This window comes from Typopeltis vanoorti, chromosome 24 (genome assembly GCF_054136105.1).
Source record: "Typopeltis vanoorti isolate ZY-2024b chromosome 24, IOZ_Tvanoo_1.0, whole genome shotgun sequence".
Taxonomy (NCBI): domain Eukaryota; kingdom Metazoa; phylum Arthropoda; class Arachnida; order Uropygi; family Thelyphonidae; genus Typopeltis; species Typopeltis vanoorti.
The window spans coordinates 17371735-17394059 of NC_143572.1; the positions used below are offsets into that span (position 1 = coordinate 17371735).

A 22325-nucleotide genomic window follows, 5' to 3' on the forward strand; every position below is an offset into this window, starting at 1 on the left:
CTGAATATAATGTTTTGTATTTATTGCTCAGAAAGATCTCACCAGTTTTGGTCTTTTTTGTTTCAGTCATCCCTATTATGTCGATCTGGTACTTATCTTAATTCCTCAGCTAGCTCCATTTCTTTGCCATTCAGGCTTCTTACGTTGATAGTACCGATCTTTAACTCTGGTGATGTTGAGTTGGTGTTTGTTTTCAGATTTGTTCCAGTAGCTGACTTTTCGCTGTTCACCCTGGTTCCCTGGCGAAAACAACGGGGCCTTGTTTAACCGGGTGACGCCCCAGCCGGTATGAAATTTTGTCATGTTGTACCATCATTTTTTATTTTGGTTTAACCAATAAGAATACAATTTGGTCGGCTAAATCCCAAATTGCCAGCCCATCCTCGTTCGTTCAGTATCCAAGTAGATACCCAACAGGGTGCACCACGAGAAGGTGAGGATTATACATTAAGTCAGAAGCTCTGGTCGGTTCTCCGCATTCCTTTAAAGGCTATGTGGAGGTCTCCTCTCAGTTATACAGCTTTGACCCTTCCTATAATTTACTTTTGCTTTATATGTTTATCCTTTATTTGCCTCTTTTTATACTTTTATTTCTTGAATATTTTATACTTTTGCATTTCTATTCCATTATCATTTTATCATCTTATATTTACAGCTGAGCAGACCACAGTCATCTATAGCACTGCCTCTGTAGCAATGATGGTTAACAAAAATGTAATGCTCTGGCTAAGACATTGTCTAGTTAAACGCAGCTTCTGCTATTTCATAGTATATCAATCAGTGTACCATATTGAACAGTGAAACATCAGCTACTGGAACAAATCCAATGTACAATCTGCATAATACAGACACAATCCTTGTTACTGAAACAAAGCAGGTGAAAACCGTGAGATTCTTCTCAAAAACATATACAAGATGTTACATTCAGGCAATGATGATCAGGAAAACAAACGAGTAACTATAGTATTTAATGCTAAACACAATGAATAGCAGGCAGTTCAAGTATTTATGTAGGCAAACATCAAAATCAGGAAATGAACAAAGACTTCTTTGAAACCATAACCACTGCAGGAGGTTCTACTAAGGAAAAGTGCAAGAATTTTTTGAGTTATTCAAGAAGGCAGCTGACAAAGAAAAAGTTGGTCCATGTTAGACATCTAAACAGCAAAGTAGGAAATAAATACCATATAGAAATGTTCTGGTAAAATGAGAAAAAAAAAACAGCAAAGCTTACAATAATGATAAGTTCCAGCTGAATTTCAGTTCGAGATATGTACTAATCATCAATACCACCGTAATTCAATAAATATATACAAATCACATGGAGAGAAGACCCAAAAAATAATAAATCTCACTGACCATTTAATTGCTGATGGTGATATCATTACAATAGTTCAGAACAGAAGAATATACAAAGGATTTGAAATAAGAACGATTACCATTTAGTTCCATTACCATTTAGTACCATTTAGAATAAGCCTGTGTAGCTCAGTGGATGTGGCGTTTGCACACCACGGTGCTTGGCCGCACAAAGGAAGACTTGGTTTCGAGTCTAGTCGGCGACTAGAGGAAATTTTTCTAAGCCTTTTTTCGACCGGTTCTCGAGTTAGTCGATCTCTGGCACGGGCAAGCAGGTTTTTCATCCCATAAACTCAAGAAAATCGACCGTAGAACCCACATTATTTCAGACATTAAATATAGTGTGTTAGGGTTAGGGACCACGAGATGGCGGCACATTTGAGCCGTCTCTCTTCACTGTGTACCGCTTAATTAGTGATAGCCTTGGGCCATCTATCTCTGATTGGCACCGCCAGTGGAGATTGAACTACCCACTCAGTCTTCAAAAGTTAGATAGGGCTAAATGGCCTCGCCTACTCCTGTATATGGAAATAAAAAGGCGTTAGCTGATTTTTTTTTTTTTTTTACCATTTAGTTTTGAGAAGGATATAACTGATTATCAGTTTTGAAAAGAATAAAGGTTGAGCTTTCAGAGATGAACTATAAACTAGATACAAAACATTATTCAAGATGAAAGAGTTTGAAAATAAGAACAAAAACTTGGCGACTTGGTGGCTGAATCCGAAGAAAACATTGATTAACTTAGTCAGGGAGGTATATTGTGAAGTGGACTGCAAGAAGAGAAAAATCAGAACTCCATGGTGAACTCAAGAAGTTAAAGAGGCAATAATGGAATATGAGAGAGGGTATCAAAATTTCCTAGCACATTTAGCATGTGCTCGGAGGAAATATAGAGAAAAATGTGAGAAAGCAAAGCAGGGTGTAAAAGTAGCTAAATAGAAATCATTAGAAAATTTTGATAAGAATATAGGAGAAAATTATCAGGAAGATTGGGGAAATGTTATGGAGTATACTGATAAAACTTATAAATACATGAAAGAGTACTATAAAAATAATCACAGATAATAAAGGTAACAAGAAAACTGAAGATAAAGATATTCTAGATGTGGAATACTTTGAAAGGCTGATAAACAATAAGTGAAGGAATGGTGGTAGGTTTAAGATGAATGGAATCAGAAGCAAACATCAATACTTGAGACAGAAAAAGGCATCACAAATGATATTTGACTAGAAATGCTCAAATATATTCTAAAAGTTTTACAGTGATTTCATGGCATAATTCAGGCAATATGATATATATCATATTGCCTGAATTATTGTCTCAAGTATTGATGTTTGCTTCTGATTCCATTAATCTTAAACCTACCACCATTCCTTCACTTATTGTTTATCATTCAAAGTATTCATATATCATATATATAATATATATACATGACAATGTTTAAACCAAATTTCACTTATGGATGAGAGCCAAGTTGGAAATAAAACAAATGTATCTAAGATTCGAAGCAATTGATATGAGAGTTCTGAAAAACATAGGGGAATGAACAAATAGCATCAACAGTAGAACCATATTAAAAATGAAGATATTAGGAAGAAATTTGACATTGTTAACATTCAGGAATACATGAACAGAACTAATCTCAGGTGTTATGGTCACAACAGAATGGAAAAGGAGAGATTAGTTAAGAGGTCTATGATGCAAGGAAAAGAATACCGAGGGGGGGGGGGACTAAGATTTAGGTGAATTGCTGCAGTTAGAAGAATAAAAGATATAAGATATGATATGACACCAAAATATAAGATATAACAGTACCAGTGTCCTGACAGATACACTAGGAGGAAAATTGCTGATAAGAAATTAATAAGAATGTAAGTTTTCATGTAATATTATAGTATTCTATGCACTTTGAATAAAGAAAGTTATAAAAGAAGGTTGTGCATAATCACCCTCACTTTTCAACCTGTATATACAGAATGCAATGAAAGTAATAAAAGAAAGAACGAAGAAAACGACTGTAGATAGCAACCATAGGTGGAGTTCAGATACATATGATATGGTTTGCTGATGACGCAGCTTAATCAGCTTAAAATGAACAGGATTTAAAACAGTTGATAAGAATATAGGAGAAAATCGATGATGTTTTATTTGATTATGGTCTTAATATAAATGCCTCAAAACTGAAATAATGGTGGCAGGTTCAAAAGAACAAATTAGATGAAAACTGCTACAGCAAAAGTAATATTAACCTTTTGAGTGGTAAATTAAAAATATACATTTCATCTTCTAGATAATGTATAAATACACACACACAAAAAAAAAAAAAAAGAGGAAGGCTGCTAAGAGAATTCAGTGGCTACTTCAAAAAACTCAAAAGTCTGTGTAAATTTATGTCTCCACTGTCTTTGGGAGGCATGGCAATGTATATATAGCTTTACTGCTTCAAAGGATTAAGAACATTATTATAACAAGCAAGATAAATACAGACATATGAAAAAGATTTATAAAAACATTTGTCTGAAGTGTGCTCTCACATGGCTGAATACAAAATCTCTGGTAGAGATCCACAATAGTAAACCTCCTAGATGAAATTGACTGGACAGGACAATGCAAGCAATAAGTGAAAAGAATGTGATTTATATAATTTTTAGTCTTTCAGTTCTCCATTTTTATAAATACAATAAAATATTATTGCAATTTAATAAAACTGCATAAGTTGGAATTCTCATACCTTCATAGCAGGCTTGCTTATCATCCTGTGACTGAGAACTGACTACAGGACTTCTTTTATCTTTAACAATCTAAAGAAAAGAAAATTCTCAAACTGCAAAATTAATAAATAAAAAACTACTTTTCATTTCAACTGCTACAAATTTCTGTACTCATTTGGAAAAAAAAATAATAGAAGGATATATCCAAATATAAAGAACATTTGTAAGCAATACAAAAGTTGTTCACTATTAAAAAATGTTTTAATGCTTTATTTTTAAATATACTTTGAAAGAATATAGAAAATATAGCATAACTCTGAATGAAAGAGAACTGCATATGAAACAAAATTATCAAGTTTAAAATGTTAATTTTATTTTGACTGCTGCTACCTGTGCATACAAAGTAGATCTAAAGCCATTAAATAAAGACTTATTAAAGCAAAAGAAATGAAAAATCTAATGCATTGCAACTAGTTAAAATTCCAGATAAAATGTCTGTTTAATGCAGGTTTCCAGGAATGTCATTCATTTGTATCTCTATATAGTATCTCTATATAGTAGCAATACTTTAGGTAAAGCACATTAAAAAGAGTAGTGAATTAAATTATCATGACATATAATTATTATTACATGATGCCTCCAGGAAGTCCAAAGGCTCAAGGGAGGGCACTCTACAACTCTCCGTCTCCACCACTCAATCCACCAACTACGACGAACTGCAACTACCGTCATCATCCACATCAACGCCATCTACCGCCCATTACCACCACCAGTATTTTTACAGATAATAAACATCCATGCCCATGGTAAGATTCGAACCTGCAGCCTTTTGGCTGGAGAGCAGATACACTAACCACTCGGCCAACCAAGCAGGCAGTGATCCATAATGTATGGATCACCTGTGCTCCTTTATTATTATCATGGGCAACTCCAGGGGGTCATTAGACTCATCGAGGGAGGCCCCAAATCATATTCATCACAGCTATTCAACATTCATACAGTATCTATCATACCTCGCCTTAAACTCATTCACTGTCACAGCATCCACCACAGACTCTGGCAGTCCATTCCACTCATTCACCACTCTAAAAGTAAAGAACCCAGCTCTAACACAATTACTAACCACACTTTTGCCCAGTTTCCATGGATGTCCCCCTAGTCCTCCCACAACCAGCCCTGTTCTCAAAAATATCTTCTGAATTAATTTTATAGAAACCCTTCAGTAATTTGAATGTCTCAATCATATCTCCCCTCCTCCACCTATCAACCAATTTTTGCAACCCACAAATCCTCAACCTGTTCTCATAAGGTTCATTCCACAGACCTGCTATCATCTTGGTCACTCACCTCTGGGTCCTCTTAGCCTCCTCCCCATCAAGAAGAAACCTAGGTGACCAAATCTGGGCACAGTAGTCGAGATGGGTTATTATCAAGGCTTAATACAGAGGAACAATAACCTGCTTGTCAAGGTATTCTTCAGGAACCAAGTGATATGATGAGCTGATCTGGCCACTTTTGCAATGTGACCACTAAACTTCAACTCCCTATCCACCAACACTCCCAAATCCCTGGCCTCATCAATCTCCTGGAGTATGGTTCCACCAATGCGATATACTGCTGCTATTCTTTTCACCCCAAAATGCATAACCTTACACTTTGCCACATTAAATTGACATCCAATTTTCCTAGCCCAGTCCTCCAAACTATCCAAATCATCCTGTAAAATTTTGACATTCTGTGCACTCACAATTGCTCTACCCAACTTTGCATCATCAGCAAACAAGTGAACACTTCCTCTCAGATCCTTTCCTATATCATTGATGAACAAATTGAAAAGTAGTGGTCCAAGAACAGAGCCATGCGGCACACCACTAGTCACAAGCCGTCTTTTAGACACAACTCCTGAATAAACCACTCTCTGGTATCTCTCCATCAACCACCCTCTTATCCATCTCACCAATCCTATATCCATCCCCATCTGCTCCAGTTTACTGATTAGAGTTTCATGTGGAATCCTGTCAAAGGCCTTGGCAAGGTCCAGTAGAATCACTGTAAACCCATTACCCTTATCCAGTTCAGCAGTCACTGTGTTATAAAACGTGAGCAAGTTACTGAGGCATGATCTACCCTTCACAAAACCATGTTGTCCCCCATACAATATCCCATTTTCATCTATCCAATCCTGTATTCTTTTCTTGACTAATTTCTCTAAGACCTTGACAACGATTCCTGATATGCTAATCGGTTGGTAATTTACAACAGTAGTCTTGGAACCACCTTTAAGCAGTGGAACTATTTTCCCCTATTTCCACCCCCTCGGGACTAACCCAGACCTGAGACTCAAATTAAACAAAATGGTCAAGGCTACTGACAATTTTTAGCCGCTTCTTATGACACGAGCTGGTATACCATCCAATCCCACAGATGTATTGACATTGAGGTTATGCAATAAACTACTCACCTCCACTTCATTCACCACAATCCCCGTATAATCTACTGGTTCATTCATTTCTGCAATGTCACCACCTGGATAATACATTCTTGCAAAGTGCTCACTCAGTAACTCAACTATATCAACTGATTCAGTTACCTCCCTACCATCGGCATTCTTTAAAATCATTCTGCCACATACATTTTTCCTTTTACTTGCAACATATTGAAAAAACTATTTGAGATTCTGTTTAGCCTGCATGGCCAATTATCTTTCGTAATCCGCTTTTGCTTTTCTTACCACCCTTGTTACCATCCTGGCCTGAGCTTTATACTGTTCCTGCACCTGTTGGTCACCTTTCTCCTTAAATTCCCTCCACAATTGTATCTTTTTTTTGCAGCTCAAGCTTAATAGTGTTATTCAGCGATTTAATCCCTACTTGATTTATTATTCGGACTCTTGGTATACAGTCAACCATTGCCTCCAGCAAACGCTTCTTAACCACCTCCCATGCACTACCAACATCCAGTTTTACATGCCATGGCACTGAGCCAAGCACACTCCTAAGCTTGTCATACTTACCAGCACGGTAATTCCACATGTACCCTGTCTTAATTGTAAATTCCACTCCTTTAGCCACCTCCCAATTCATGACCTTATGGTCACTCTCACCAATTCTTGGCAACATGGTCATGTTCGTTACAGCCACATTCTCAGTTGCAATTACTTGGTCAAGCACTCTCTGACAACTAGTATTTTCCATTACATGCTGTCGCAGATAGTTATCCCTTAATAACCGCATAAAATCCAATTCCTTCCTCTCATGTGTCCTCTCCTCCCTCCAATCAATGCTACCATAGTTGAAATCTTCCATAATATTACCCTCCTTCTACTCATTTCTTCTATTTGCTTATGCATACTATCTCCACTATCATTTCCATCACCTGGTCTATAGCAGCACCCAATTGTATATTTTGTTCTGCTAGTTTCAATCTCACACCAAATGGCCTCAAATGTGCTCTTTTCTCTATCCTACAATTCAACTTCTATTCTCCTTGGCTGCAACTCATCAGCTATCATCAATAACACTCCTTCCGCCTTTTTATTCACCCTGTCACTCCTGAACATGCTATAGCCGTCGCATTCAATTCCACTAGCTTTATCATCTTCTGTCAGCCATGTTTCACTAATACCAACAACCTGTGGCCTGGAAGTGTCAACCAAGGCCAAAAACTCTTCCTTCTTGTTCCTAATACTCCTGGCATTAGTGTACATGAATTGCAGAAGCCTATTAGTCCCATCCCTACTTTGATGCCGTATACTAACTATCCCATTCTGATTTGTTGTCTTTTGTACTCGCTCGGGCATATTATACTCATTCATATACTCAACTGCCTCCCTAAAGTCTGCATATCTACTCCCCCCCCCTTAATAAATCTAGTTTCCTTGAGTCTGTACATCCACTTCCACATCATTCATCAACACTTTTTCAAGCCTCCGTACACCAACTCCATTCAAATGTAACCCATCCATCTTATATAAATCCTTTCGCCCATCAAACTCACTCCACAAATTCCACACCACTCTCCATGCATAACCCACGCATAAAGTCATTGGCAATTATGGCCCTCCTTCTAAACACTTCACTGTCATCCTGCAGTAAAATACTCACCATCCTAACTCTCTCACTCTTCTCTTTTGCTACCTCAAGTAATTCCTTCACATCCTCTATCATTTCCATTGTCTTCTTTCAAATCATTTGTTCCTGCCACAATTATCATCTCTTTCACCCTCTGTTTTTGCACTCGAATAAATTCGCTGACGTCCTTTATGTTCGCACCCAGCTGGTACGATTTCGTCAAACTCTCAACTATTCCCCCTCTTAATAGTGACTCCCCATACAGCACTCGTTCCTTCATTTTATTGATGTTTACGAACATTCTATTATTTTCCGTAACAGACTTTCGCCGTTCATTAGTCCGTACGTCCAGCACACATTTTTCCATACGCTCCAGTTGCGTTTTTGCTCTGTATATCGCTCCATTCAAACGTGCGATTTCACACCTCGCATTTATCTCACCATTTTCATTATCAATCAAATCATCCATTCGTTCTGTATTTCTACCTTCATTTACACTTTCAAAGATGCTCTCACGCCTATCTGGCACTATCTCGCAATTCTCTATCACACCGCCATTTTCTACATTCTGACTATCGCTAACGATATCACTCTCGCCACCCGAAACATGCTTGAGATCCTCATTCTCCTTACACTTTCTGCACATATTAACTCCACTATCACCATCTAACCAGACTCCCACCGCTCTTCGCAAAGCATACATCTCAAAGACAGCACATGCATAAACTCGTTTACATCAAAACTCTTAAACAAACATGGCGACCTGGCCACCATTTTTTTTTTTTATAAATAAATAAATAAATAAATTTTATTTATTTATTAATTTTATGTTGGGCTAATACACAAGATTGGTTGATCAATCTTGTGTATACTTGTGTATACGTTAGTACCATATATGGGTAATACCTGCTTCCATCCCTTAAAAAACTGGGAATTTCATCCAAATTCTCTTCAAAATTCTTGTAAAGTTGTACAGTATATTTTAAACAATATATGCCAGCAATAGTCAGCCTAGTTGGCGAAGTGGTTAGCGTATCTGCTCTCCAGCCAAAAGGCTGTGGGCTCAAATCCCGCATGAGAATGGATGTTTGCGATCGTCTGTGAAAACACTAGTGGGCAGTAGATGCCGTTGGTATAGATGATGAGGTTCGCTGGAGTTGGAGAGTTGTAGAGTAGGTGCCCTCCCTCAATGAGTCTTTGGACTCCTTGGAATTGTCACATAATAATAATAATATGTCCAAATCAAGATTTTCCACATAAATGGAATGTTATAAGAGAGCTGTGCTCATATGTACTATATTTTTGGTATCTTTAATTTATAGTAAACCCAAAGAAAAAAATTTCAACATCTATAGTTCTCCTGAACTTATTAAATTTTCTCAAAAAAAAATAAAAAATAAATAAATAAAAATCCATGCAAAATTAGCAATTTTTGCTAGCATCTTTCCTCCCCAAACCTTTACCCCACTACACTGAAGAAAACATACTATCTCAGTAGAATTCAATATGAAAGATTTACCGTGAATTTTCCTTCAGAAAATATTTATAAAGAAAAAACTTAAGCACAGAACTATGACAGTTAGTCTGGATTTCTGTCTTAAGATACAGCTCCTTTCAAAATTTCTGGCTAGTAATAGTAGATATAATACTATGCAAAAATACGAAAACAACACTACCAAAAAATGAAGTTTAATTTTTCTCTAAATAACTATAAAGATCTATCTCTCGTTCTACAGTTTTGTATTAATACATCTCAAATAGGCCATCTCAAAATACATCTCAAATAGTTTAAAAAAATTTTTTTTTTCTTCTTCAAACTGTGTTACAACCTTCTGGACAGCATTCACAGCGTTGAAGGAAATTCTTTCAAATAAATCTACTGGTCTGTTTTCCACTTCTCAACATTCATTGTGTGTGTGTGTGTATATTCTTGCTCAAATCTCAGCACACTACATGACATTTCACAGTGGTTCAAAATAACTTGAACAGAATATCTCTAGTATTCAGTAGGCTAGGTCTAGTTGGCCTATATAGTGTATCCGATCTCCAAATAGGCTGCAGTATCAGATTTTGCCCTGGGAAGGAATTTTTGTGATTGCCTTTAAGTGAGGGATGAATTTCATCACTCAGTATGAGACCACCACCTAGCTCACTGGAGGCCTGAAGTGTTCCATGTTTGGTCTCTGGAGCAGGGTTTCAGGACTAGGTAAAAAAATAATAATAAAAATTAATAAAAAAAAAATTTAAAAAAAAACTTAGTCAGCCCACGATTGGATGCCCTATGAGCTTACAAAACTTTTAAAATATGGGAAACATATACACTGCTTGTAAAGAAGTCAACTGGCACTCCCATGAGCAAGGTGCATCATGCCATGAAACAAGTGACTTGTTTGCAGCTGATATAAATTGGAGGAATATGATGTTTCCAAGTCAGTGCAACTGTGTCTGGGTGAAATCACTGTGAGAAGAGAATTGACAGAGTTTGAAAGAGGCATTGTGAAAAGATGCAATGTTGCAGGCCTATCTGTTCTGCAAATTGTTGACAGATTGGGCCATTCCAGGTCAACAATCAGTGATACCATACTGAGATGGAAGCAGAGGGAGTGCTACCCAAAGTGGATGACCCACTGCACTCACCGAATGCGACTGTAGGGTGCTATGAAGGATAATATGTAAAACTCGCCATTCATCAGCTAACACGTTGAATGTGGAGTTCTGGGCATTGGAACATTAATCTGCACAAAAACATTCCGAACAGAATGTTCACAGCATAGCTTTCCATGGTAGGACTGCAATATGCAAGTCCAACATTACCCAAACCAACATGCAGGTTTGTCTTTAGTGGTGCAAAGAGTGCATACAGTGGGAGGTGAAAGCATGAAAAAGACTGGTATTATGGCACAACAAATCATGCTACACCCTCTACCAAGCAGGTGTGTGTGTGGCAGATGCCTACTCAATGTCTCTTGCCAGAGTACATAACCCAACTATGAAATTTGGAGGTGGCAGTGTGATGGTATGATCATGTTTTTCCTGGTTTGGACTCTGACGTCTATTGGTGGTGCCATGAACACTGAACGGTATCTGAACATTCTAAACAATGCAGTGCAATGCTTCCTACTATGTAGAGTTTCTACGGAACTGCAAGACAATGCACCGTGTCATAAGGCTGCTGATATAACTGTATGGTCTGTGGACATAAACATCACCACACTTGACTGGCTTCCACAGAGCTCTGATCCCAATTCTACTAAACATCTGTGGGATAAAGTGGAGCACGGGTGAGATCAAGGGATGTCCACCCACAATAGTCCAGGACTTCATTACATGCCTATAGAAAGAATGGTCCAAAATTCCCATTGATTGCTATTGTATGCTTGTGGAAAGTATGCCCCATAGGATTGCTGCAGTCATCAGAGCAAAAGGAGGTCCTTCATCTCATTAAGGTGGGCACCCTGCAGAGGATTCAGAGGAAAATGACAGGACTGTGGCACTCTCCCATCAGAACAGACTTATATTAGGATAGACCAATATCAGGTTTATGGGCCATAACAAAATTTTGCTGGTAGAACAGAAAAGAGCAGATATGGCACAGAAAGATATAAGTTCCTAAAAAAGGATTTTATAAAGGTTAAAGGAATTTTCAATACATGGCTGGATGGGAAAAGAACAACGGGGTCACCTCTTCATCCCCAGAAACTATGTACAGATGTAGTTAGTAAAGAGAAAAGATTTCTTGCTGGGACAGCACTTAATGAGTGGAATGAATCAACAGTTGCAAGTGAGTTCTTTGTTATGAGTTTAAGGCAATGTATGACAGGAATTGTGTGAATAATTGCCAGTGTGGCCCTCTTGCAATTAGACTCCATCAAACAGACCAAGCACTAGTAATAATAATAATAATAGTAATAAAACATTCTACATACTTAATTTCATTAAAAATTTGCCCAACCAGAGCTATTCTATTTGAATTTCCTTCAAATGTTCTAATGAAAAACAAAATTGAAATGGCTTGATACATATAATAAAAACTGAAAGATGAACTTGCCGTAAGAATCTATCAAACGAGAATGGCTGCCCTATTATGCAGACAGACAGACAAAGCAAGCCTACTTGATGCTCACATACTTCACAAACCACACATAAATGAAAAACACATTATGTTAAAGTGAAGAAGTGCAAATATCTTCTACTTTTGAAAAGCCACAAACATTAGGGAAAAAATAAAATAAAATAATAAGCAGTTCATCGTTCAGCTGATTTCAACAATGCCCATTGGTTGGAAAGACATAATTTCAAATCCTCTCTAGGATGTGAAAAATATTTATTACAGCTTTTCAAATGAGGCCTCATATGGAGATAGCAGGAATTTTTCTCCTGGACACGTTTGGCATCCTGCAAAACAGACAAACTGGCCAGAAGAAGTCATGCAACTGACAGGCATAATATCTATGCAAATAAGATTAACTACCTTATCAGAGCATTAATTAGGTTTTAAAGAAGCCAAATTACTTAGAAGTGACAGGCTATTGGCAGGCAAACTGAACAGAATAACACATGCAATTGATACCATAATACCATACAGATATTATGTTAATTTAGTCCAATAATGGGCAGGGATGTCCAATATACAGCTTAACCCACCACTTTCCTGTAGTGTGGCCCATTTCCAGAAAAGGGACTCTGACACATGCATTCCTACTGCAAAAGGATATCTTCTTAGTTGAAGGAAATGCCAACTAGATCACTATGTACTGAATGACCTTCATTGCTCGGTGAAACACCACCAGCTGTCTTATTGGGGGCATGAAGTGGCAAATGCTATGATTGGCTTCCAGAGTAGGAATTCTGGCTTTCATTCCCCTCTGTATATCTCTCTCTCTCTCTTCTCCATGCAGTGGGAATGATATCCTTCAAGGCCATGCCTAACATGCCTAGAGACCCAGACCCTCCTCCATTTCAAGGATACATCAGTAAAGACAGTGTTAAAGCAGGCTGACCACCAGATAGTATGTGGGCCTGAACTGATCAGTAACGAGTCAGGAGGCTTCAAGGTCAACTGATGCACTAATACCACTGCCACATATTCTGAAAGGTCATGCCTTATGAGGGAGTCTGAGTATGCAGAGGCACTGTCGAGGCTAAGGAATGACAAGGAGACTGGTCACTCTCTGTACGAGCATCATTTTCACAAATCTATCTCCTTCCATTGAATGTCACTACTCTTTCCTTTCATCTAATAATAAACCAAAAATGAAAGAAACAATAACAGCAACACTGCATTCAAAATAAATCTCCCTCAACAACTAATTCATCTAAACAAATCAAACTAAACACAATATTTCAAACATACTTTTTTTTTTAGGATCCCTTAAAAAATTCCACATCTACTTTCCAAACATCTATAGCATAAATTCCGACATAAATGACGTTTATTCACCACTTACAGAAATCCATACCAAAATTCCTCCTCTTAACAAAAACTCAAATTGCAACTGCATCAACCAGAGTCCACTGTCAATACCCAAATTATATACTCCTCATGATTAATTTCATCACAAGGATGGCACTGATTTCCTGAATGTCTACAACTCCTACTGGCTTCCCTTCTCCAACACTAATGATCAAGATGGATGTGATGTGGAAGTTTTTGCTATATGCAATGCAGATCATACACCTACATACCTGAATTCCTTATATTCCCTTCCACTTTCACAATATCCTTGATCTTTTTTTATGATATTTTATGATGCCATTTTAAAATTAGTTCTCCTTCCAGACACACCTGTAGAGATTACCTCTCCTCTTGGCAACTCGGACCACAATCTTGTGCAATTTTCCAGTCTCACAGAACACCCTTCCTCTGACCACATTCAACCTAGTGTCTTTTGGCACTATAAAGGTACCAAGTGGGATGACCTCTGGAATTACTATTCTTTTTCATAGCATGAATATTGCTTCCACTGTTCTTACTCAGACACCAGAACAGAGTGAGTTACAGAAATCATGCATAAAAGCCTTCATCACTCATTCCATCCAAAATTCCAAATAACTTTCCATGCCCTGGTTCAACAGAAGATGTATGAAAGCAGTCGAGAAAACATTCAGCTTACCACCAGTGGCATGCTTCATACTCAGCCTATGCAGAAGCACGCAATAAATGTAAAACAACTATCAGCAAATCCAAATGCAACTTCATGAAGATCAATAGCAGAAAACTTGCCTCTTGTACAAACAGAAGCCATGCCTTCTTGTCTTTAACAAAAGCCATCAGATGCAACTTCTGCTCGCCTGTGCATCCACCTCTCTCCTAGCCAGATGGCAGCTCTGTTACAGCACCCACAGAAAGAAAACACTAACCTCCTTGCATCACTCTTTTCCTCTAACTCCTGCATACATGACGAAGGCAAATCATCTTCTTCCATGCCAGCAACCAAGCAGTGTATTCCTCCTGTGGTCTTTTGTCAAAGAGATATTAAAAGAATATAAGACAAACTGAATACTACAAAGTTATTTGGCCCCAACAGCATCTCTTCTATTGACATTGTTCTCCAGAGCTTCATCATGGTGGAAGCTTAATGGAATATATACAGCACTCAGAAAGGATTAAAATTGATTTTAATGCTTCCAATATCTTCTTGACATTTCAGGGATTACAAAAAACTAATGTAACACACACACACTCAAATACAACACAATGCTAAGTGAAACACGTGGGTGACTCTAAAGTCATATTTAGGTGGTGCTATGGGCAATTGTAGATGGCCTAGAATGTAAGCTAGGATCTCTGATAATTAATGTTTGCCAAATTTTGGGAAGTTTCATGTAACTATATTTATTTAAATTCAGTTGATTTCTCAGTGCTGCTGCAGATTCTAAAAATAGTCTTTCTTTTTTGAATTTACTGTGGTGGAGCAGGATGTTTTTTTTCCAGGAGATCCTGTGGGTTGTATCCAAAACATGATCTGCCAGGCCAGATTGACCATAGTCGTGATTGAAGATGTATGATTTGTGTTCTTCTAAGCAGATGGTTGTTGATCTACCTCTCTGTCCAAAGTATGACAGCTTTCAGAAGCAGGGTACTTTATAAACTCCAGGCACTGAGAGAGGAGGGAGCTGATCTTTGGTAGAAAGGATAAGGGTAGCAAGTTTGCAGTGGGGCTTAAATGCTGTGTAGAGGTTGTACGTTTTTAAGACCTTGGCTATATTTTCTGATGTACCACAGATGAACTCCTGAAGAGATGGCCAGGGAATGGGAAAGGAGCTGATTATTTTTTTAATTCTGTAATCAGTGTAACCATTGGAGAGGAAGATGTTGTATATGTGGTTGGAGTTAGGTTGAAAGGGAGGTTCCACTGAAACAAAGATTGTGGGCTTTCTTTGTTAGAGTTTTAATAATGCCATATTGTTGAGAGAGGTGGTGGTGGGAGAGTTTATGAATGTATCTGCCTGTGTACGTAGGTTTTCTATATACAGTGAAGGAAAGTTTACCATTAGGAAGCTGTGTTACTAAGGTGTCTAGGAAGGATAAACTATTGTTATTTTCCTTTTCCATCGTAAACTGGATTCTTGGATGTAGGTGACCGAGGAAGGAGTCTATTGTGTCTAGGCCAAATAGAGAACACATCATCTACGTATCTTTGCCAGATAAAAAGTTTGAGAGGGACTCAGTCTATGGCTTGTTTTAAAATCTGTTTGTAAATTTTGTTCTCTGAAGAAAAATAACCAGAATTGATGGAAAAGGAAAAGAGATCTAAAATGTCAGAAGAAAAAACGTTTTTTAAGAGTCACTTAAGGGAATATTGGTAAACAGTGAGGTGATGTCGAAGCTTACCAATATGTCTGTATTATTTAAAGTTAAATTTTTATCAGGGTTTTAAAATGGGTAGAGTTTTTTATATAGGATGTGGTAAGTCCAATGTGTGTGTGTGGTGGGGGGGGGGGAGGTGTCAGAGAGATTTAGCCGGCTGCTTTGACAGTTTGTAGCATGGTGCATTAGTGGCATCTGCTATAGGTTTTATTGGAAGGGGGGGGGGATTAGGTTTGTGGATTTTTGGTAAACTGTATATTCTGGGAGGATGAGAACCAAAAGGTTCGAGTCCTTTTAATGTCCGGTGGCCAGGAGGATAATTTTTTAAGCAAGTTTTTTTTTTTTTTTTTTTAATTTTTTTAACTTGTGTTTTGTGGGATTGCGTTCTAGTAGGATGTAGGTAGTGTGATCTCGAAGGATAAATTTTTTTTTATATTATATTCCATGCCATTACCCTTATCCACTCTGGTGATGATGGTACATTTTTCTTTCTGTAATTTTGGCCGGATGATAAATTACTTTTTTGGAGGCAACGACTGGGCAAGGATATTGGTGACTTCAAGTCTGATGTTATTGGCTAATTCCAGCACTAAGTTTACAAACTTAAAATTTACAAACAGATAGAGGGAGCTGCTATGGGTTCCCCCCTCTCACCCCCTCCAGAGTTAATATATCCTCTATACTCAGTCAGCACCTATCCCATCTCATGGAAGCAAACATACATCATACAAAAAAAAAAAAAAAAAAAAAAACCAGACAAAAGCCTATAATCACCTCAATTCTCTCCAAAATAATGGAGAATGCTTTCAATTGTCAACTTCTTCACTTCTTTGCAAACTGCATTCCTTTGGTCTACCTGCCACCCTCTGAAACTGGATAGCCAGTTTTCTCTGTTGTCATTCGCTGCATCTCATGGTGGAAGGCACCCTCTTTCAAGCTTTGCCACCAATGCAGGAGTATCTCAGAGCTCCGATCTCTCACCTACCTTCTTTCTCTTATACATAAATGATCTACTTTCAATCGATACAAATCCTATCCATATCTTTGCTAACGATGACCAGTAATCCTACTCCTTTGATAAACCATGTAGTTCCAAGACATCCCTTACATCAAGACCATCTGCAACCAGTGCCTTAAACACTGATATCCATACTATCCTTCAGTGGGACAAGGATAACCTGGTCACTTTCAATGCTGCTAAAATGCATTCCTACTTTTTCTCTCACAAAAAAGGATCCTTATCCTCAGTAACACACACATCATAAGATAGGATGAACCATCTCTCCTTGGACTGACATGTACCTTCAGCCTCTCCTGGCATTAACGCAGCACATCAATAACTTCCTCAGCTTCTAAAAAACTAGGCATTCTTTTCTGCTCAGGAAGCTATATGACACCTACCTAGCTTCAAACCCTATATAAATCCCAAATCTGCCCATGCTTAGGATACTGTTCATACATTTTGGATGGTGCATCTAAAACTTCCTTAAAAATTCATGAAGCTGTTCAGAGGAGAGCAATTTGGCTCATAGATGACTCTTCCTTTGCTCATTTCAACCTCTATTACCAAAACATTGCATCTATGACTTTTCTACAGGTGCCTCCATAGCTGCTGCTCCAGTGAATTGGCAACATTCTTTCACTTTCTGTTGGGCCTGTTAAAATAAGAGCAGCAGTGACCCAACATCCTTTTTCAGTACAACTGCAAATACACTGAACCTGCTTCTCCTCTTCCTTATTTATTCCATCTACTTCTATCCTCTGGAACAGGCTTTCCTTATATTGTGTTTCCCAAGAACTTCAACCTTCAGCTCATTATGAAAAATGTTAATAGATTTCTTCTTTCTCAATCGTTATCTGCATCTTACACACAACACTGACGTGCTTATAAGTTCTGATACATACTGTGTATATGGAGAAAAAAAAAAAAAAAGACAGGATTAACTGTCCTATTAGAGCCTAGATAGTCAAAAAGTTTCTTAAATTTCAGCTTATTCCAGTAAGAAAAAGAAGAGATTTGATGTAAGTGGTGTATGCAAGACAATTCTGAGCCTTTTTAGATGAAATTGACAAGGTTTATCTCTAATTATTTAATTATGGAAATGTTTAGACAACATGCAGAAAATATTCTTCTTGGAACTACTGTAAATAAACAATTTTAATGTGAATGCATTAATTAAAAAATGCCAATTACATATTTATGAATTCAAGAAATGTAAATTAAATACTGAATTTTGTTTTATAGCTGAGGACAATATAAGTAAAATGTTCTTGTTTGGAATTATGATTGAAGCAACTAAGGCTATGAGGCCAGTGCATTATGTTTGTATACCGTGCATGCCCTTCTAAAAGTATGCCTGTCTTACAGGATGAAAATCAGAGTTTATAGGAGGGGAAATCCTACCGTTTCAATATGACTACCCCTTCTATATCCAGAGGACTGACTAACTCATCTTCAGCTGAAAAGCTCTCATAGAAGTTCTCAGCATATTAGGAATATAACCCAGGGCTTCCAAACATTATTGAAACTGCCTCGGTTATGGAGACTCCAAGCAAAACAGTAAATATTTGCATTGAATGAATGAATTAGCATTATTAACATTATTACTATGAATCTAGAATGTTAAAAATGCATTGGCATTTATGAAGTTAAAATAAATCATCTGCTAAGAAGCTGAGCATTAAAAGTAAAATACCTACTCTGAAAGGACGGCCCTGTGTACCACCATTTTTAACTCTTCTGGAAGTAGGGAGTTTTTCAGAAAAACGATCCTGACTATACTTTTGAATCAAAATATCTCCTGTCATTTCTATATCTTTTTCTTCTGTTGTGTGGTTCCCTGGCTCTTTAGTGACTATTTCTTCTTCTACTTCTGTAATGTCTTGATCATCAGTTGAGCTTTCAAATTCTTTTTTTGCTGAACTTTTCTGAGCAGATCCCTGTAGACTGATTAGTGCAAAATTACATAAGTAGTATGCACATGCTTACAGACTGAGTAAGTATATGTTATATAACAATTATAAGTATTGTAAAGTGAAGGCAGATATCATTTTGCTTTATCATCATTACTTGTAGATTTGAAATCTTAGAACATCTAAGTTACAGCTTGAGGTTATCAATAGAACCTTTTAAACTTAAATGACACAGATCCATTTAGGAAGTTAGAAAAGGTTTAGCTATAAATTAGTATCTGAGCATGAAAATAATAACTTTTTCCTTTCATACATATTCTTTGCTAAGTATTATACTCTTTTAGAGATTTGAATAAAATCGAACTTGAATAAAATTATATTATTTATTTATTATAATTTTATTTATTTTTTTATTTTATTTTATTTTTTTGTTTTTTTTGTAGTAGCAAGGTTGAGAACCATGCATTATGATTCTCTCTACCAATCTCATAGAGAAAAGTGGTCATAACAGTTAGTACTATTTTCAGGTAATTCACTATAAGATTTACATTAATTAATAAATAACTAGGTTTTTAACTCTTAGACATTTTTCATTAGCACTAGATGTATTTCTCTGACACGTTTTGCTGTCTATATGGCTGAGAGCATCTTCCGGAAGTTACTTAACATAAGTAACTTCCGGAAGATGCTCTCAAACAAAAAAAAAAATCAAACATTTTCTAACAGCTGTTATTTCTATAAATTGAAAAGACTGGAATGATAGTTCAATCACATGTATCATTAGGCATATTATGTGCAGTATCTACATTGTTATGTAAACTCTGTATGTGACTGCTGATATAGGAGAGATATTGAATATTATACGTATTATTAATTAATGATTTCCAAATGTCATGGAGGATCATTCTTTGGTTTCTATTTAATGTGATCTTTTGAGTGAATGACCTCAGAAGACTCCTTGAACAATCTGTCCAAGTACTTCTCTTCTAAGTAAGACGCTAAGTAAGAATGCTTGCCAATTAAAAGTGCAATGTTCTTTGAGGATGTGCAGTGTTAATCCACTTTTTTTCTTCCCTTTTTTGTTTTTAACATTTTAACTTTTTGTTACAGATTTTAAAACTTCTCCCAGTTTGACTTACATACATCTTTCCACAAGAACACAAAATCTTGTATACTCCAAGATGTTTTATGACTTTGTCTTTAGGGGAATGCAGGAAATGTCATAAGGTGTTAACTGGTTTGAAGACTGTTCTGATTTTAATACTTGAGCTATTTTTCTTCATGCATCACCAACATGTGATAAGGATACCATGTATTTGTAATTAATTTCTGGATTATCATGGAATGGTTCATCAGAAAATAAGTTTCTCTAGTACATTTTTTGACAGCCATTTTGGAGGAACTAATTAAACAGGATTCGAAGTTCTTTTAATTTCATCATTTTGGAGTATATTTAAAGCTCTATTTGTTTAAGGAAAAGGACAGAAAATTACCATTCCTAGACATCCTTATCAACAAAAACATCACTGGAGGATTATCATTAGCAGTTTACAGGGAAAAAAAACCAGATACCTGCCTATTTGGGTTTCTTCCCTGTAAACTGCTAATGATAATCCTCCAGTGATGTTTTTGTTGATAACGATGTCTAGGAATGGTAATTTTCTGTCCTTTTCTACTGCTAATGTGAATTTGATTTTCAGATGGTGATTATTCAGGAAATGAACAAAATTTTCAAGCTCTTCATAATTGTGTTTCCAAATAATAAAGATATCACTGACACATCTCCACTAGGCATGTGGTTTCAGGTCACCTGTGCAATAGCTACTTCCTCAAATTTTCAGGTATAAATTAGCGACAGGATGCAATAAAGATGAGCCCATAGCCAGCCCATATATTTATTTGGAATTAAAATTCTCCTTCCCAAGTAAAAAATAAGGATTTGAGGCAATGATGAAAAAGATGTGCAGCACTCCACTCTCTCCCTTCTTGCTCTTCCTATTTATGAAAAATATGATATCCCTCCCTTTTTATTTGTCAAGATATTATTCTCATTTAACGATGCTTCACTTATTCAAACTATTTTGTGGCTAATAAACTCAGTAAACACAACAATTTATGAATACTGGCATTTATAAATTAGCACAGCAATTCATTTCTTGATCGATAACCAGTCCTACTGTTACACACCCTGATAACTTAAGAATGTGAAAATTTCAGTTACAGTTTCAATGACAATAAGGTTTTCAGTTTCAATGACAATCAAGGAAAAGAAGGAGTAGCCATAGTATTCAACACAAAATACGAGGCTAATCTTCTTGAATGGCAGTCAGTCTCAAGTAGAGTAATGTGGGCAAATATGAGAATGGGGAACTGAACAATGTGACTTATTTGTGCCTATGGTCCCACAGAAGGTTCTACTAAGGTAGAAGTGGAGGAATTTTTTGACGCTTTAGAAGAAGCAACTGACACAATGAAAAATGAAAAGTTGGTCCTTGTTGGGGATCTAAATAGCAGAGTAGGAAATGATTGTGAGACATACAAAAATATTTTGGGAAAATTTGGAGAAAAGAGCAAAGTTAATAATAATGGCAAATATCTGTTGGATTTCTGCTCAGGACATGGACTGGTTATTACTAACACCATGTTCCAACATAAAAATGTGCACAAATTCACATGGAGAGAAGAGGCTAGGAATAAGAAAAGTCTAATTGACTATGTTATTGTTGATAGTGATGTTTTCTCCCTGGTGCAGGACACCAGAGTGTACAGAGGATTTGAAATTGGAAGTGATCACTATTTAGTCTTGAGCAGGATAAAATTGAATTTCATATTGAAAAGAATAACATGTAAGAAAGTTTTAAAGCGAATAAAAGTTGAGCAACTCTCAGATGTGAACTGTAGGCTAAAATACACAAAGATTATTGAAGAAAAAATGAAAGAGTTTGAGAACAGGAATCAAACCTTGGAGATTCAGTGGCAAACTCTGAAGAAAACATTGATTGATTTTGCCAGAGAGGCATGTGGTGAGGTTGTCTGCAAGGATAAAAAAATCAGAACTCCCTGGTGGACACAAGAAATTAAAGAGGCAGTGAAGGAAAAGAAGAAAGCATATCAAAAGTTTCTGTCAAATAAGTCAGTTTGTGTTCTTAGAGAATATAGAGACAAATGCAAGAATGCTAAACACCGTGTAAAACTAGCTAAACAAAAGTCATGGGAGGACTTTGGCAAGAATATAGAAAATAAATATCAAGAAGGTGGCAAAATATTCTGGAGGTTGTTGAAGAAGCTTAAGAATGGAGGAAAGAGTGCTGTAAAAGGAATTAGAGATGATAAAGGTGACATGAAAACAGGAGAAAAAGATATCCTTGAGGTATGGAGTAATTACTTTGAAAAACTGCTAAATGAAACAAGCAGTGATGACAGCACAGTGGTAAAAAAACACTGACCAGTCAGGAATACAT

At 36.8% G+C, this 22325-nt stretch overlaps 1 protein-coding gene across 4 annotated transcripts in view; it reads right to left on the bottom strand.

Annotated features, from left to right (window-relative positions):
- Positions 1 to 22325, bottom strand: part of LOC150092959 (uncharacterized) — a 538308-nt gene that overhangs the window by 264172 nt on the left and 251811 nt on the right. For all 4 annotated transcript variants that reach the window (XM_090413661.1, XM_090413660.1, XM_090413659.1 and 1 more), the window contains 2 exons: positions 18652 to 18898; positions 4092 to 4161 (listed from right to left, as the gene is read on the bottom strand). In XM_090413661.1, coding sequence (XP_090269787.1) covers positions 4092 to 4161; positions 18652 to 18898 — 317 coding nt within the window. The remainder of the gene's footprint in view (positions 1 to 4091; positions 4162 to 18651; positions 18899 to 22325) is intronic.